Source organism: Diadema antillarum, unplaced genomic scaffold (genome assembly GCF_040938485.1).
Source record: "Diadema antillarum isolate AM-2024a unplaced genomic scaffold, OU_Dant_1.0 scf00000041, whole genome shotgun sequence".
In the NCBI taxonomy this organism is placed as follows: Eukaryota; Metazoa; Echinodermata; class Echinoidea; order Diadematoida; family Diadematidae; genus Diadema; species Diadema antillarum.
Window position 1 is genome coordinate 20,406 of NW_027270930.1, and position 19,481 is coordinate 39,886.

General features: G+C 39.4%; 1 protein-coding gene across 1 annotated transcript; it reads left to right on the top strand.

Annotated features, from left to right (window-relative positions):
- Positions 1 to 1,590: 1,590 nt before the first annotated feature.
- On the top strand, positions 1,591 to 9,738 carry LOC139712503 (small ribosomal subunit protein eS6-like). Its single transcript, XM_071624321.1, has 5 exons — positions 1,591 to 1,640; positions 5,208 to 5,339; positions 6,347 to 6,557; positions 7,001 to 7,150; positions 9,281 to 9,738. The coding sequence occupies exons 1-5, from the start codon at positions 1,635 to 1,637 to the stop codon at positions 9,514 to 9,516; spliced, it is 735 nt and encodes a 244-aa protein (XP_071480422.1). The 5' UTR covers positions 1,591 to 1,634; the 3' UTR covers positions 9,517 to 9,738.
- The last annotated feature ends 9,743 nt before the right edge of the window (positions 9,739 to 19,481 follow it).

Below are 19,481 nucleotides of genomic sequence, written 5' to 3' on the forward strand. Positions count from 1 at the left end.
CTCTGTTGTTGTTGTCGTTGTTGTTGTTGTTGTAGCTTAAATGATTCTATAGTCCAGGTAATGTGAATCGACATGAGAAACAGTTTAGAAATCACATTACAAATATATATATATATATATATATATATATATATATATATATACATATATATATATATATACATACAACGAAGAATCAAGAAATAAGCTAGTAATGCATTATTTTGCCAATAAAGAATGAGTTTATGGGTGAAATAATGCATAACTAGTTCATTTCTTGATTCTTCGTTATATTGGAGCCAATACGTGAATTTGCAACATATATATATATATATATATATCATTGATTCACAATGTAGTTTTAACGAATTTTCGCCCATAGGGCTTTGTCAAGTCAATGTTTGACAAAGCCCTAGGAGGGGCAAAAATTCGTGAAAACTACGTCTCTCACGGAGTTTTCATATTGAACTATTGTTGTGAATCAATACTTTTGGCTTGGACCCCGAGCAGAAACCTATTGCTGTTATATTCATTTATATATATATATATATATATATATATATATATATATATATATATATATATAATATGGGTGGCAAGAACATTTTTTTTTTGTTTGGGGGGGGGGGGGGAAACATGCAGGCAAAAGAGCGCGGGAACCACAATTCAATGATCAGCGATTGAACACACTCTGAGTGGAATATTTTGACAATTTTAAACAAAAAGTCAAGAAAAATGAATAGGCCTTTGCAAACATAAATTACAATGGCTAGGTCATATAGGCTATTCTAATAGGTTAGGCCTATAGGCCTACGTTTGTTTTGTTATTTTTTCAATTTGTCCAAAAAAAAAGAAAGAAGAAGAACACCTTCAACACCCAAAACTAGATTCTTTGATTGTTGAGTGATTTCTCTCATCTACTGATCAAATTCTTTGAAAATCTATTACAGTATATCCTGGTCACGACGTATCCGGGTTAGTTCGGGGGTTTACTTGCCCCTGACCGCCTCCCCAGGCCTCCCCCCCCCCCCACCCCTCCCCCGCGAGTTCGCCAATGGCAGAATATCTTTTATACAGCCAACCTTTTAAATCATACAGTTTTAGCCATTTATAGCCTACTTTCCGTTGTGTATCTTCTTTATACGTATGAATAAATGAAAATAGATATTCATTTTGTCCATCTCATTTTTTCAATAACCGGATACCAACTCTGTTATCTAACTCACAAACACACACACACATTTATGCAAAACAGACGGAGAAAATCGTGTCGTGAAACCTGACATAAAACAGGAAAGTTCTAGAATCGCTTTTGTATACTTGAGTACCTTCTCAAGTTCTTGGTTTTTTTTTTTTTTTCCAAATAGCGATTGAGATAACACGTCCTTCGTTTAAAAATTTTATTATAACTCCATTTATAATTATAAAGCCGCATAGAACAAGGAGCTCGAACGTAACGATTATACGTACAAAGTGCATGTAATCAAGGAAAATGTTCTTTGTTGTTGTTTACATTGTACCAGTAGTGATTGCACGTCCTTTTGAATGAAACTCCTGGATTGGAGGTTACGTACGTCTTTCCCACCCCGGCCCGTTTCACCTTTGAACTCCCTTTTCTGAATATGTCTACATGGTCGTAGGCGACGAGAGTCAGGATGAAGGTATTTTGTCCACTTTTTCTCCTCTTCAAACCCCCTAAAGTAAAGAAATGATAAGTACACCATAGTTCTGGAAGTTATTACTACATATCGAATTCACAAATTTTCTAAGATTGATGATTGATATGAACAGATGAGGTGGATTTGTAATACTTGCCACCCGTGCCTCTTCACAAGTTTCAACAACCACCGATATACAACCTACACTACAGTATTCCTTCACGCAGCGCACGCACATTTACCAAACGTTATCTCCAGCATTCACCTTTTCGTTCATGAAATAATTATTTCGTGGACGAAATGTTCATTTAATTTAGTTACAAAATGTTGTCATTTCGTTACGCTACAGGAGATACAAAATAATCATTTCATCGACGAAATGACTGATTTCGTAACGAAATATTCCTTGCTACACTTGGCTCTCCACGGTTTTTGTCCATTAACCATGTCCATGGTTTCATCTGTATGGAGGTGTATCCTATTACCGAACGATTTTTATTTAATTTCTCCAGACGCGCAACATTATGCTTCAATTTAGCGAAAGATCCCCTAGCAAACTAACGTTAGAAGATAGTTAAAATTCTGATAAATTTAGCTGTAACAGTATTATTTGAAAACTAAGCCACGCACTTGACAAAATCAGTATTTCAAATAACCCTTCCACAAAAACCGTGTCTTTTTACCGACGCAAATCGTATTGTAATACCGAACATGCCCCCTCTGTATGGGGAAATTTAGGCATTGCATTTTCGGTCAATGTTATTAACGCAGAATAACAAACATCAACATTTCAGCGATTATTACTAAAATTTGTACTGTATACTTAACTTTTTTTGCTGCAGTTTAGCAATTTTCTGCACCGGCCTCCCTTGTGAGCAACAGCGCGTGCGTAGTGCAATGGATGCGCTATACGAGTTGTTTAACGGGCTTCCATTGAAAATGTACGCGTTCGGTAATAGGATACTGTTTGGTAATAGTAGGCATATCACACCATTTTTAAAACTTTTTTATTTTAACTTAAAACCGTTTGCAGAGGAAGGAGGGGCATAAAAGAAACACAAAACAGAAAAAAAAATTGAAATTCGTTTTTTCGTTCTCGAGTTATGCGAAAAATAAGACTCGAAAAAAGACCCTAAATTCAGCCATTTTGGGAAAATTGCATTTTTGGCACATTTTGACCCAGTATTTTAAAAAAATTCATAAATTCATAATTGCCCAAACACCGTCAAGTTGCTAGAAAGCTGGACATACCACAAAGAAAAGAAAAAATGAGCATTCAGAATTTTGTAATTTTCTTGTAATAAAGCGTGGAAATACCTCAATTTGGTCATGAAATCACTGACGGGCCAGTCAAATTTGTTGAAAAATTAACTAAGTCCAGCTAACATGTGTAAAAGATAGGCATAGCGCTGCACAAGGTCAAACCCTGACTCGTGGTTCGCGGCCGTAGCGTAGCGTAGGAAGTTGTGCAAAAAAGAGTGGAAGGCGGAAAACAATAAGCTGTCCCAAATGCCATGAAAATAATTGAAAAATGAATCATATATCAAATGAAAGGAAAATACTTCAAAATTAATAATCTGATATCGAAATTTAGATATTCGAGCAAATTCGGGTAAAAAAGTACATCTTCTTGCCTTCCCGTCGCTTGCCGGCGCGAGTCGCTATCTTGGAAAATTTCGGGACTCGGTACCCGATGCCAAGGTATACAGCTTGGTGATTGGCAACCTCATTTCCAGATATATTACGTGTGGCACCCGGAAACGATGCAGAAAGCACACACAAACAGGTTACGAAATTGCGTGGCGCGGAGGTTGCCACCGAGATATCGCCGTTCGAGCTTCCCTGACCGTGTCGGTAAGCCGCGCTTCAAGCCTCTTTTTTTCGTATTTGTCATCAAAAACAGACACACATCAACACAGACACGCAAGAAACAGATATTTTTTTCTTAAATATGTATGTTTTTATTTCTCATCATTCAAAAATTTGACAAAACAATCGTGATTTCTCACCCCAGTATCATCACTCACTTCACATGAAAATGGCCGAACACGCACGATCATTTTGAAATGGCTGATTTTTGGGTGCGCGCGAGTGACGTGCCTAGTAATAGGATACCTGCCTATACCATACCACCTTCGTGAATTCGGGCCATTATATCAGTCCGGGAAACCCGCTCATGAGGACTGCTCCCGCATACGAGGACTGCCCCGCCTCATGAGGACCGCCCCCACGCCTTTTCATCATGGATAGTGGACGTGTGTGTAACTAAAAATCACCGTGCAAAGTTGCGACAATTTATAAGTCAGATGTGAGATGAATAGAAGGGAATAGGGGGCCTCATGAGGCGTTCCCCCATGGGCCTCATGAGGCGTGGGGGCAGTCCTCATGAGGCGGGGCAGTCCTTGTACGCGGGAGCGGTCCTCATGAGCGGGTTTCCCGGACTGATATAGGGCCTAACTGTTAGACTTAGAGGTCTAGATCTATATTGTTTTTGGAGGCCAAAGTGTCCTGAATAGAAGATTATGTAGTCACAAAATCATAACAGCGAGCTTCACCTCCCTGCTAACTAGACGTGTCTAATCCCTACGCGCACTGGTGGTTCTATGCACATACAACGCTGCTGAAAAATGCGCTTTGTTGCCTTCGCTAGACTCTAACAATGGTTAGAGTTAAATATCCCGTTTGCGGCAGTTTAAGCATTGGTAAGGGTTTTTCCAACTTGTAAACAAATCAGGCAAATCATTTTCAACCGTTTCATATATCATAGACAAGATTATTCTTTAACGCAATTGTGTACCCGCAGTTTTCATGATTTTCCAGGGCAATACCCGGCACAATTTTCGCTGATAAGGGCAATATGCGACGTAGTATTTCTGCTTGCTGCACGATGTACAATCCCTAAGCAATACGCGCATGTGTAGCTGAAAAGAAAAAGAACAATAGCTACCAGTTCGTCGACGCGCTGTGTCCATACGCTAACACACAGAGATAAGCAAAAAGGTATTTTTAAGTGCAGTGGCCAGTGCTTGCACTTCGATTAAAGTTCTATACTACAATACTTTGGTGATAATTGAGTGTGGGCAAATTGGTTTCCATGCTAGAGCATCCTTTCTACTAGAGAAAGATTGTCTGTCTGGAGGAGTCTTTTATCTGTTTTTTTTTTTTTTTTACTTTTACGGCTCTCTGTAGTAGATCGTAGAAAGACAGAAGTGAGTCCTATAGAGCTCTTAAGACTAGGCTATACGATGCTGTAGGGGGACGATCCCACTGTGGTGTAAGCATGGATAACCCCATGTCTAATTTCTTAGGGCAGGTTCAAGGCATTGTTATCATAACCTGCTTTCAGAAGATTCTTTTAATCCTTTGGGCTTTTGTTTATGGTGCATTGCGTGAAAAGATCCATTTTAGTACATATATCTCATGGCTTGACTTTACAGGATGGTAGGAAATATCTTTCTTTGAACCCTGTTTTTCTTCTACTTTGGGCTTTGCTGAGTTAACTGTTTCTCATTATTAGATGAAAATAACCTGTGATCTCATTGCTGTGTTGCAATTTCCACATACTTCCAGCTGAACGTAAGTTATCCGGCCGTGGGCACCCAAAAGCTCATCGAGGTGGACGATGAGCACAAGCTGAGAGCCTTCTATGACAAGCGTATGGCTACAGAGATGAGTGCTGAATCCCTCGGCGATGAGTGGAAGGTAAGATTTGATGCAGGCATCCATCCAACTGTTTTATTTTAAAGCTCTTTGCCACTTCAGGCAAACACATTTTTACAGTTTTTTTGCAGAAAACCAGCCTGCTGGAAAAGTTTATTGGTTATTAATATTGGTTGGAGTGATATGTCAAACAGGATCCAGGTACCAAGGTACTTTTTTTTATGGGGGGGGGGGGGGGGAGTTTAATGTGCATTATGGTTCAAGTCTGTCTGTTTTCCACAAATGTATTTATTTTAATTTTGTTTTCAATTTTATTTATTTTTTTGGGGGGGGGGGGGGGGGTAGGGAGGCAAATGGTGAGGTTATCATGATTTCACAACAACATAGCTTTATTTGTAATTTTGCTTGTCACCTGGCATGCTCTGTTGTTAGTGTTTTGATGGGATGTTTATTTCTGGATGGTTAACCACTATTTAGTGATTTGGTAGATTATTTGCAGTAATGAAATCAATTGCATGCTCTGGTCGTCGTATACTCTGTCAGCCAAACATACATGCATGTGCATCAAAGATATCGTTTTTCAGGAAAAATGCCTAAATTCAGACCCTGGTAGTATCAAAGTCCAGGCCCTTTGTGTACAAAGTACTTTCATATATAGAGGCACTTCAGACCCTCTCTTTCATTCCTATTGGCATACCCAGTACATGTATTTGCCAACCAATGTTATGTTGTGAATATGGATTTGCTATGATCATTGCACCATGTCACAGAGGAAGACATGAATTTGATATGATGTTGGCATAGTGGAAGCTGGATGTGTAGTTGTAATTGTGCTGTGTTTTGCATATTAAACAGAAATTGCTATTAAATCATGGTGAGAATCTTCTTTTTTTTTAATCTTTTAATAGTTTTTCACCACCCTATTCTGGTGTGATAAACTTTATGTACGCTGTTGATCAAGTCATTGAAATTAGTGATTAAAAAGTACCTTAAACACATTCTTTTTATCAGAAAGTCAATTTTTGCCATTTCTTTTGTCATTACTGTAGGGCTACATCGTTCGCATCAGTGGTGGGAACGACAAGCAGGGGTTCCCCATGAAGCAGGGCATTCTGACCAATGGACGTGTGCGACTCCTCCTCAGCAAGGGCCACTCCTGCTACCGTCCCAGGAGAAAGGGAGAGCGCAAGCGCAAATCTGTCAGGGGATGCATCGTCGATGCCAACCTGTCTGTGCTGAACTTGGTCATCGTCAAGAAAGGTGTGTACCTTTTCTTCTGCGATCAGTGGGAGGGAATAAGATTGTGTTGGAATGAAATTTTGTTTTAACTGTTAGCATTTTAATGAGAGCCCCCTGTATAACAGCATTTGTGTTTAACAAAGTGATTTCACTGGGCCAGAGTTTATAATGGTGAGAGGCAACTTTATGATGTTGGACAATGCACTCCCGTTATAACGAACACAGTTATAATGAAATTCTGGTTACGACGAAGTGAAAATTTAGGCTCCAACATTATCGGCTGTATGTTGTTTATTGTTTATTTGTTCAGTTATATAACAATATTTCGATATACACTGTATAACAAAAGAAAACTGCTGGTTCTGAGCACTTCATCATTACGAGAGTCCACTGTATCCTTCTCTTCTCTTTTGTTTGGATATCACTCGCAATGTTCTTTGTCCCTTGCTGATTCCCTGTGCCAGGTGAGGGTGAAATTCCAGGTCTGACTGACAAGACAATTCCCCAGAGGCTGGGGCCCAAGCGTGCTGGCAAGATCCGCAAGCTTTTCAACCTTTCAAAGGAGGATGATGTGAGGCAGTACTTGGTTCGCCGCCCCCTACCACTGAAGGAAGGTAAGTCTTGTGCAGTGCTAGCATCTTCGAGAAGTGTGTCACTTTATTGCTCATGCTTGATGTATCAAACTCCAATCAGCTTTCCTGTTGATTGAGTGCAGTCATTATATATCAGAAGTCTCAGGGTGGTTTCCTGAAATCCTTCCTAGGAAGAAATTTCTTCCTAAGTCAGGATTTTGTCTCAAGTGGTATTCTGAAAATCTTCATAAGTTTCTTTTTAAGTTTCTTCCTAAGTGTCCTCCTAACTTCTCTTTTCCGAAACTTAGGAATATACATGTATGCAGATGACGATGAGATATGCAAATTTCTGACTTGGGAAGAAGTTGGTTTTCTAGAATGCACTAAGGAAAGAATTTAAGGAAGATATTTAGGAAAGCCCCACCCCTGTCCCAAGTACGTTGAAGATATAGCAAGCTGCAAAACATCATGATACAGAAGTGGAAATTTTTGCGCAGTTTGTGCTACTAGAAACTAGTGCAAGAATGAAAGTACCCGAATATTTTTTGCTTGCCATATGTTCCAGTAGTTGATGTCTTGATTCCGCCGAATTAAAAACACACAAAAATCTTCTTACGCGGCCAAGCGCAAAAAATTAGTTGTGCAAAAATATCCGTTTTTACAGTAGGTACTTGCGTGCAACTTGTACTTTGATGCGTGAAATGGACATGAGAAAAGGGACCTGCCGCGCACACATACACGTATATTAAATCCTACGTCTAATAGTAACTGCTTGTCATTGGTTGGTTCCTTATGATACTGCATTTCGTATTGGCATAAGAAAGGACGTGGGCGGGGATAAAGATGGCCTAATTTGCATTAAGAAGTTCAAAGGAAAAAATTTCAAAATACCAATTCTGTCTTTCCTAGGCACTTCCTAACTTTCTGACTTAAAAAGAAACTTCACCACCCTTAGTTCTCATGAATTATCAAAACCTGAATGAAATCTAGATTACAAGAGAGAAGTCATTGTCACATGCGATATTTTGAGACATACACGTATCTGGCTGTAGCCATGCTGCATTCCTTTGTGTGGAGATATCAATTTATCAATTTTCTGTTTTCTAAAGTCTCCTAGATTCCTCCTTTATAATGTAAAATGTCCAAGGTAAAATTGAATGAAGAGAAATCAAGGTTATATTTTGTGAGGAAATACAGTGCACTCCCGTTATAACGAAATGCTCGGGACCGGCAGTTTTCTTTCGTTATAACGAAATTTCGTTATAACCGCGAACAAATACAATATATAACGAAAACAAGGAACCACGTATATATATCATATTATGTTTGCTGAATACTCATCATACACTGGAAAGCTATGTGAAATGTGATGGGATATCTGTATTACAATAATAAACGCAAGTTCCCCTCAGAAACTGTGCGTTACGCAAGGAGCGAACACACAGTGGTGTGAAGTGTTCACCCATGCAGAGACGCTGTAAATGCTTGTTCCGCTACGTATTTTCGAAAGCAATTCGCATTTTGTTATAACGGAGCACATTTCTTTTGTTTTTCTTTGTCTGTGGCGCTCGGAAAAGACTTCGTTATAACGGAAATTTCGCTATAACCGTGTTCGTTATAAGCGAATTTTGTACCATGGACTTTAATGGTGATAATTTTGGGACCAGATGATTTACTTCGTTATAACGAAATTTCGTTATAACCGTGTTCGTTGTAACGGGAGTGCACTGTATATGAATGAAGCTTTTTTATCTCCTATGGAAATGTCAACACCCTCTTTCTGATAATTTTTTTTCTTTGAGATCTTTTATGAAAATGTGAAACTTATTAAAGGTAAATCTGAAATCATGATCCAGTTGCTTTTTCAGAAATATATGGCTGAAGCTTCACCACCACCCTTCTGTTGACATTTTTTCCTGTTTCAGATTTCTTCATAATGTGAAATGTCAAAGGTGAAACTGAATTAAGAGCAGTTATTGTCAAGTTGCTTTAAAAAAAAATACATGGATAAAGCTTTTTCCTGTTTCAGTGGAAGTCTTCTTGCTTTCAGATAGTGATTCCAAAATATTCTGTAGATTTTTTGTTTAGTATATGTGATATTCAAGGAGTTGATTTGAATCATGAGAACAAGTAGGCCAAGTGTGTCATGTATTCTGTCCATTCTTTCCACAGGAAAGAAGCAGAAATACAAGGCCCCCAAGATCCAGCGTCTCATCACCCCACAGCGGCTGCAGCGCAAGCGACACAATGTGGCCATCAAGCGCCGCCGTGCCACCCGCAACAAGGAGGAAGCCGCCGAATATGCCAAGCTCCTGGCCCAGAGGCAGAAGGAGAAGAGGGACGCCGTCCTCAAGCGCAAGAGGTCTGCCTCCCTGCGCGAGAGTGCCCGCCAATCACAGAGCAAATAGATGCAACACCACTTCCGGCAGATCTATGTAACAACCAATGTCTGCACATACAACTACCCAACAGCCTCAATCCATCAATTCAACCAAATCGACTACACCGTTGCAGCAGCCATCCTGACTGAACTACTTTGTAGAGTTTATGGTCTAAGCCAAAAGTCTAGAAAGTGTACAAAGCAGGGAAAATAAAGAACTCTTGTCAGCCTAATAATGGCAACAAAAAGATTTCTTCATGCTTTTTTTTTCTTTGATTTTTTGAAGTGCCAACATCTGTGCACAAATTATGTGTGTGTGTAAGTATGTGTGTATGCATGGATTTGTCTGATTGCTCTTGGACCTGAATATTCTACAAGTCACAAATAAGATTCAAAAGCAGGCGACTTTCTCAGAGTAATGAGAAATGAAAATTTTACCATTTTAGTCATATTTTACTGATAATTCCTCAACTTTATTCTCCCTGTTTCACCTTTCATTAGTGAAGAATTCAACTTCAAGGTTGACTAAATCAGCACAAAGACTAGTTGACTTTTGAAAAAGTTTGATCATAAGTAGCAAATTAATATGCATCATGTATGTAAAGGCCTTCTTAAACATTTTGTCACTGATTAGTTAAAAAAGGCAACATGAGTAATGAATGACGTGACCTGTGATGTGCGAAAAGTAAGTGCAGGGAGAGCGATTGATTGTTGCTCTTGTCTGATTGACTTGTGGTGGTTTTATTTTGTTCATTTTGTCTTCAATTACTTAAACTTGTTCTTGAGATAACTCTTGAAGACTAAGGGTGCTGTCAAGCACACTCCCTTAAAGTGTACCATGCTGTAACCACGCCAGAGGAGCACTACAAGCTCCTAAAACAGATATGTTTTGTTTGATAGTGGTTCACGTTTGAACGCTCAAACACAGCTAAGTGAAATCATGACAGTGGGTTCATTTGAACTTTTGGCAAATTTTATTCAGAAAACAAACAAAAACACATGCCAAAATATTGTTGGCTCAATTCAAGTCAAAACAGTTCTCATATGTGTCTAAATCTGCCATCCACTCATATGATACTTGGAAAAAGACTGTCAAGTGACAAAAGAAAAAAAAAATGCACCAGAATAGAGAATGTTCTCTCATTTTGTCAATCAAGTATACATAACAGTACTACATGTATTACCAGTAACACTTATCAGTGAAAGTGCAGAGGATAACTCTTTGAAACATGAATACTGTACCAATGCTGGTACAGGGGAAACTCGGTATAACGAACACTGCTATAACGAGATATCGGTTATAACGAGGAAATTTTCTCGGTCCCAAATTTCCTTCCACACAAGTCTATGTAAAATGCTACTCTTATAGCGAGATCGGCTATAACGAAATAACTGCTATAACGAGATAAATTTTGTGACTTCCAAACAAAGAAAAACATAGTCAATCAAACCTGCTATAGCGAGGTAAAGCAAAATGCCTTCGATAAAGCTTTACTTCGCCTGTGCTATCATCTTCCGAGATTGTAAAGCTTGATGCGCCAAAAACTGTCTTGTACACACAATCATTTTCTTCAGTGCACTCCAGCTAGCACTGCATGTTGTACGTGTAAGTGTGTGTGTGCGCGCACACTGATACAAGCAGAAAATGTGGTGGGACGGCCATAATATGTATACATGACATCGTCATGACGTTTAGCAGGTGTGAGGCAGTCTGATGCTGTGATTGGCCTTCTACGTAGGGAATTTCCCATCTTCACACACACGCAGTCATAATGTACATACAGAATGTGTCACATACACACACAGCATTGTGCAGACCATATTCAAGCTTTCCACACAACACACACCCATACGATAACCACATACCAATCCAACCCCAATCCACACGGACGATCTTGATACAATCGCAAGCTATATAAATTTACAAATTCAAACATGTACAATTAATAAGAAACACATTCTTGATATTGGATTTCCTTGGCGAAAAACATCTTTTTACCCATAAAGGTGAGTAATTCCCTCACACACATTATCAAGTTATCAGTATTGATTGAAATATGATGGGTAGTCCCACATGTGCGAATTACTGTCTTTATGTTATGCCTTCTTTTATGCCTACTGATATAACGAGATATCGGCTATAACGAGGAAAATGACTCGGTCCCGACCATATCGTTATATCGAGTTTCCACTGTAATTAGGCACAAGCACTCTAGGGAGAAATACATTTTTCACAATTGTCTTTTTTTTTTCTGTAATAGCTTATGTTGCAGGAACTGGCTGTCATCTTTGAATACCGACTATGACAGTGATGAAGAATCGCCGCCCGCAAGGTAGCCATCACCACTATCACTGAGCAGCATGCCTACGGTGTAAAGACAAACATACTGCAAACACATATCCTGTACAAGTAATAACAGTCTCAGATTTCCAGTATGTGTAGGAACACATTAATAGTACACCCAAACTTTTGGTCTTAAACTGTACAAATGCCCTGAACCTACATATGACCAAAGAGACAAATACATTGGACATTTTATAACATTTGAATGCATGAAACAAGTATTGGTACCTTGGTATACACATCCATTCCATTTACTATACATACTGTTCTAAACCTTGCCACCATGATAGTGAAATTTTTTTTTTTTTTTGATATATTTTTTTAATCAAAGCAAAGATGCATCCCTGGTGTTGAAATTGAAGAGTATGGAAATAAGAAAGAGATATTAAAGTACAAGTGTACTTCTACATGTGGTTGAACAAGTGAGTGCATTTTTTTTAAAACAACAGTAAATAAACAAAAGGTACACTGACATAAGTCACTTACACTGTATCTTGTACCTGGCTCAAAGTATCATGACCTGCAACAGTGACAGACATTAGAAATTCCTGGAACACAATGTACCATACAAGAAAAACAAACAAACTGGTGATTTAATTGCATAATCATGCTGAACCTAGATAAATCTACAAAAGAGGACTCCCTCTGTAAACAGAAGTACAAGCAAAACATAAAACACCCAAACGGTCCCATCCTTTACATCTGTAACTTTACTAGACGAGCACGATACAGACGTAATATTGGCAATTTTGGCCAAAACGAACAAGTGGTGGTATGACAGTTAATCCATACAAGATAAATTGTCATATCATGCCCAAACCGCTCCTCAACCACCCTTTAAGAACAAAACAACAAACAACCCCCAATATCAAAGTTTGACCATTCCATCTCTCTTGGACAACAATCCTGAAGTCACATTGGAATATACTTTTGATCAGGTTCACGGCCCATGACGGAAGTGGAAACCGTATGTGATGACCAAAGTATTCCTAGTACCATCGAGCCCGCTGTCCGTATGTCATGTGTCTTGATTTTCTGCAGGAAAAAAGGTAAAAGTGACAGAAGATTGAAGACATGTACATGTATGAATATTCATTTTGTGTGTGGTGTGTATGTGTATTGTTGGGTTGTTGCTTTGTTTTTTGGCGGGGGGGGGGGGGGGGGGGGGTGTACATATAAATACATACATGGTAACACAGCAACAAAATTATAATTATGACCCGCATGCACAGACTACCGGTATACATTAGTCACAATTGGGCCTTGTTGCACAAAAAGATGAAAAATCAAACACAGGTCGGGCATCAGACAAATGAACTTTAACATTAAAGGGACTGTACAGTACTGGTTGAGGTAGGGATTCATGTTTCGAACATTCCTAAGTGAGAAAATGAAAAGCCTCTTGTGAAATATGAAAGAGCTTGTAATTTTAAGAAGGATTCAACGTTTATTTGATGAAAATTGGTTTTCAAATGGCTGAGATATCCCAAAAAGTGCTAATAATAAAAGGCGACATGCCCCAACTTTATTAGGATCTCTTTGTTTCACCTTGTTTTTGGATATTTCAGCCATTTCAAAACCGATTTTCATCGGAAAAACTTTTGATACCCCTTAGAACTGCATGCTCTTTGACATATCATAGAGTGGTTTCTGAATATCTCGCAAAATGTGAAAAGCTAGATCTACACCTCGACCAGAACTGTACACACCCTTTAAGCTTTATGTTCAATTTTCTAATGTACATATTCAATCTTTTATGAAATGGGGCCCAGGTTCTCTTACAACATAGAACAGATCTATACAGTGGCACTGAGATGAACCGTGAGTCATTGTGTAATTGCTTGTTGGTAGCCACCATGGCGATAGGGAAATGTTACCACTAGTCTTTACCCAAAACAAAGACAAAGAGAACAAGAGTTTGCTTGCAATACTCTTGAAATGGGAACATTTTAATTTTGACAAAAAAATGTGATGTACAGTCCTTATAATGACAAAGGGAAAATTATCTATGTACTAGTATCTTACTCATATTCTGCTGCATGTTGCCGAGCTTCCTCCCTGTACTGTTGGGTGAAGGAGTATTGTTTGTAGGATGTCTCCCTGACCCATCGCTGCGAACACACTGCCTGAAATCCTGGATGCCCTGTGATGCGGCCCTTTTCTTCCAGATATCCGTCCCTTGTTGGCATGAATTTCTGCGATGGCTTACGGTAGTTCCAGCTGGATTCTTTGACTCTGGGCATTGGTGTATAGCCACCAGTGCACAAATGCCTGCAGCATGACATAACAAAATACACGTACATGTATAACCAATATCGATATTTATTTCAGGACTGGGGGCACCGAAGTAAACTATGGGGTATAGTACCACAGGTGTAGTACCACAGGTGTAGTTTTGAGTTGAAATTGTGTGCTACATTTATTATAGGCTCTAGATCTAGAGGTCATATCGATGTAAAACCCGTACACAGCCTATCTGATTTGGTGAATAAAATACGTACAATGCCATTTATCTGTCCTTATCCAATTAATAACATTTGACAAACACTGCCTATGGTCATATCTAAGATCTCTGAACTACTATCAGCTACGTTCAGAGTAAGACCTTGTATTAGCATTATGATTTAGTAACAAATGTCAACATTTCAACCTTTTTTTTTTCCTTTAACGGTACAAATGAAATCAGAGTAAAATGAGTCAAATAAAATATGTTGAACTCTTATCCTCTCAGGCAGAAAGGCCCAGTCTTTACCATTAACTAGTGATCCATGGGGATCATTCAGGCAAGTTCCGTTTAATACACCAAACTATATTAATAGCTAGCACACCTGAACAAAAGTCTGCCACTTGTGACTTACCGGTCATTATTTCTGGCCCTGCCTTCAGCTGATGCGGCAGCTCCTGGTCCCGGCGCTCCTGTGAGCGGTTCGAACATATTTTGCTCCCACTCAACGATTCCATCATCGTCTCCATACCTGTCCTTGTAGTTGTAATGCGTGTACTTGTGATCCCCCAAATCAGATTTTCCCAGTCCCGGTGCTCTGTCCTTGTAACGAGTGTACCTGCTGTAATCCTCAAAATCAGATTCTCCCGGTCCTGCAACCCCGGCGCGGGGCGCGGTACGGGTTGTGGTCGTTACCGGTCTCGGTGCTCCTGCAAGCTGCTCGAGCATATTCGGCTTCCAATCAACGATTTCATCGTCATCGTTATCGTCGTAACGAGAGTACCTGCAGTAATCCTCAAAATCAGATTGTCCCGATGCTCCGTCAAGCGGCTCGAACATATTCGGCTCCCACTCAACGATTTCATTGTCATACCCACGGTCTTCCTTGGGCGAACCGCACCTCTCCTCGTAATAATCCTCAAAATCAAGTTTGTCATCCATCTTACTCAGTAGTGAGAGGCCCACTAGCCTTTTACAGTACTAGAAGTGTAGTACCTAGTACCTTTGCACAGCTCAGAACTGATGTGGAACCTGTGTGATGACAGCCTAGCCGTACCAGCCTTCCAATTGACTGAACTGACATTGCACCGGTCGTGAGTTCGAGTACCGCAATATTAAGTGTATTCACTACGTGCCGACACCTGCTGCACAGTTATAGTTACATAGTAATTATTGCGGAAAGTTTTGGCCATGTGGGCGTGTCCTTGCGCGAAAACAACAACAAAACAAAACAAAACAAAACAAATCAAAACAAAACAAAACAAAACGAAACGAAACAAAACAACACCAAAAAAACAAACGAACAAGCAAACAGAAAAAAAAAAACCCAACAAGAAATATTGCCATGGCGACTGGTATGCCTCCCCATTATGCATACCAATATTATATAGTCATATACATGTGTATTATTGCCAGTTAGAAAAAAAAAACAATGATGATAATAAAAAATAAATAATAACAGTAAATACCAGTAATTAAGAAAATGTTTGTCACAAATTTGTTGAATGTTTATTTTCCTATAGGTTTAATTTTGATGGATTCCTAGATTTTTAGATGAGCAAGTTTATTGGAAATTTGAGCATTTCCACTTGGCCATTGACCCCGATGGTCGGCAACAACTTCAGTAATCACTGACTGATAGCATCCATTTTCATTACAATACTTTCAGATATTTTCAAAATATGGGGAAATTGTGACATTTGAACATTTTCTCTTGACCTCACACTTGACCCCAAGGCCAAAATCTTTCCCTGGGAATCATTGTGCAGTATATATGCATGTATAACCCTAGGTCAGTAATTCAAAGTGCATTGCATACACTTAATTTATGGAGAAGAGCAATTTCAGCATCAAATATGATAATGATGATGGTGATGATGATAGGCCTAATCATCACAATGATGATAATAGGACCTACTGCTGCTACTACTACTGCCACTTCTTCTAGCCATTTCTTCTTTCTTTTACTACTTCTTTCTTCTACTTTGTGTCGGAGTATGGACCTAAATCTTTACACATATTATACAAATATACTTGGCCTTGAGAGTTTCTTGTTAAAACTATGGGCAGAGGTGACTCCAAACTAGTACTATTCACTGAGGGGCGCAGCCCCGAAGTGAATAGTACTAGTTTGGAGTTACCGAGGCCCATAGTTTTAACAAGAAACTCTAAACTAGGCAAAATATATTTGTTTTATATTTTGGATCAAACATTTGAATAAAAAGTAAAATCATTATGGGCTTAGCCTAACCCCGGGACGCTCCGTGTACACAGTTACACTGCAACACTGCGTGTTGGGGCTGGTCGCAGTTATGTATAGGCTTAGCCGCACTGCGGCGCCAATGCGGCAGCGCAGCGCCTGCAATACGCAACAGTGCGAGAGACCGGAAATTGACAAACGTAGCAGCCGTGGCACCGCCAGAGTTGCCCGTCGCATGTATCCAAGCGCTCGTATGGCCGCTGCAAACCTGAACACTAGAATTCGGGACCGGACGTGGACGGACCACGTACACTTGATTGTAAAGAAGGGTGATTGTGACATCATTTTGCAAATAGTATATACTATTTGCAAAATGTCGTCATAAAAGTGACGTCATTTTGCAAATAGTACTTCATGGCGTGTCAAACACACCAACACTCTAAAATAGTTCAAAATACCTATAATCACGTGAAGCTCTTTTAACCAATCAATGGAAGACAAATTTTTGATCCAAAATATAATATGGACTATGAACGGAGGTCTATCTTTGATCCAATATTCACCACCGCTACTAATATGTGCATCTTACCAATGAGTACATTCAGACGTTTGGACAATAACGATTGTGTAATCGGGCATCGTCACTGACAAATTAACCGCCTCCCCCATTTCGGTCTTATTTGGCTGAGGTGCCTTTTCAGACTCAACTGTCTTTGAATTTAAACACCGATGATGCATGGGGAGCAACAAACCTCGATCAAACAAGGACAATTAATTCTGCGTCACAAAATTGATAAACACATTATGTCAACTGAAGCGGACACTTGCGGCCACGCATGTAGTTCACGTCCCTGCATGAATGGTACACTCTTGAAATATTGGGTGAATTTAGTTGGGTAGGCTATACCTTGGTTGGTAGAAAAAAAAAATCATTCTGGGCAATTATCGCCCAATTGAGCGTTTAGGTGATTAAACCAACATATGGGCAATTATTTTTACTTAGATATTGGGCGAATATTTACCAACAGAATTGGTAATGGAGAGTTGGGCACTTTTTGCCCCGCTGTTGTGTAGGTGACGCATTCCCTTTGCGTGTTGGGTAATTTTTGTTGGGCAACTGATACTTGGGTTGAAATTCGCACAATATAAAAAACTTACCAACATTATTTTGCACATTGAGCCTGGGTAGGCCGATTTCTTACCAGTACTTAGGTGATTTTATAACGTTCCTTAAGGACGTTCCTCAGTTAAAGTGAAATCCATGCCATTTTCTTGAAACTTTCCATACCGTAACTTTGACCCATCCGAAGCCCAAATATGTAAATAAAACCATAGGTTCATGTGCATGTTTTTCTTCTGCGGGACTTTGAAGAATATGACTAATCTGCCGTCCTGTACCAAAATGATAGCGTTACATGATCAAGACCATGATCGGCAACAAAATCTGCAATGACAAACGTAAATCCCCATAATTCTGTCAAAATCCACGTTATTTTCTCCAAATTTGCAAGAATTGCAGAAAAGGGTACCCAAAACGAGGAAAAGGTTTTAAAGTTAGGGTTTACACTCTCATTCTTCAGCAAGCAGCGCCCTCACGCGGCAGAAAACACCGAAATCTCTCAAATCCTTCTCATCGACGTTTTCTGTTTTGAGGGGTGAGCAAAAGGACAACGTTCATAAAACTTATGCTGTACATTCAAAACCCATGTAAATTTCACGAAACTTTACCAAATTGTAGACAGAGGCTTACTTATTCCAGAAAAACAATCAAAAGTGGGGTTCATGTGCTCGTTTTTGTGCTAGCAGCGCCCCATGCGACATATATCATCGTAAGTCCCCCAAATCTGGTCAAGAACCTATGCAGGGATACCCTGACAAGTGGGTTCATAAAACTATAGCTGTTCATTCAAAACCCATGTCATTTTCACGAAACTTAATCAAATTGTAGAAGAAGGGTTACTTAATGCAGAAGAATTGTAAAAATGGGGGGTTCATGTGCTCGTTTTACTGCTTGCAGAGCCTCCTTGCGACGGAAATCATCGTAACTGAGACCCCCAAATCTGGTCAGGAACCAATGCAGGGATATACCCTGCTAGGATGCATGAATCTCATGCGGTTCACTCGAAACCCCATTTTCTTTAAAAAAAAACCACACACACAAACAAACAAAAAAACATGTCACAATTGCAGTGATATGGTGAAAAATATTCAGAAAGAAAGGGCCATGTGCGTTTTTTTTATCATTTCCAAGGTCACGAAAGTGTTATCAAACAAGACTATTCATCACTTTCACCATTCATATATTATTTTTTCTTATTACCAAATCTGGTGTAACAAAAGGAGAATCATTTTTTTTTTCGGGGGTGGGTGGGGGGGGGGGGGGGGGGGGGGGGAGGTACTTACCATAGCTTACAACACGCACTTTACCAACCACTGCAACAACCAACACATGCAATCTACAATCAACGTCATTGTATTAAGATTTGTTTTTCATTTGGAGGGCCGTCAGACTAATGCCAAAACTCCCATTTCCTTATATTTATTCTTCTTCCTCCATTATCAATTTTTGTACATGGTTACAGCAAGTGGGTAAAACAAACAAGCGTGCATATCAATAATATGGAGTTTTCCACGCTTGCATCCACATAATATCATTATGGCTGTGGAATTTCAATTATTTTTCTGGAATTAGTAAGCCTTCGTCTACAATTTGGTCAAGTTTGGTGAAATTGACATGGGTTTTGAATGAACAGCATAAGCCTAAGTGAACTCATCTTGTCAGGGCATCCCTGCATAGGTTCCTGACCAGATTTTGGGGACTTACGATGATATATGTCGCATGAGGGCGCTGCTAGCACAAAAACGAGCACATGAACCCCCACTTTTGATTATTTTTCTGGAATAAGTAAGCCTTCTTCTATGATTTGGCCAAGTTTCGTGAAAATGACATGGGTTTTGAAAGTACAGCATGAGATTATCATGAACCCACCTGTTAGAGCGACTTTG

Excerpts from the sequence above, each read along its gene's own strand:
- LOC139712503 (XM_071624321.1), top strand. Across the intron at positions 5,340-6,346 it reads CCCTCGGCGATGAGTGGAAG|GGCTACATCGTTCGCATCAG; the intron begins GTAAGATTTGAT and ends TCATTACTGTAG. Across the intron at positions 7,151-9,280 it reads CCCCCTACCACTGAAGGAAG|GAAAGAAGCAGAAATACAAG; the intron begins GTAAGTCTTGTG and ends TTCTTTCCACAG.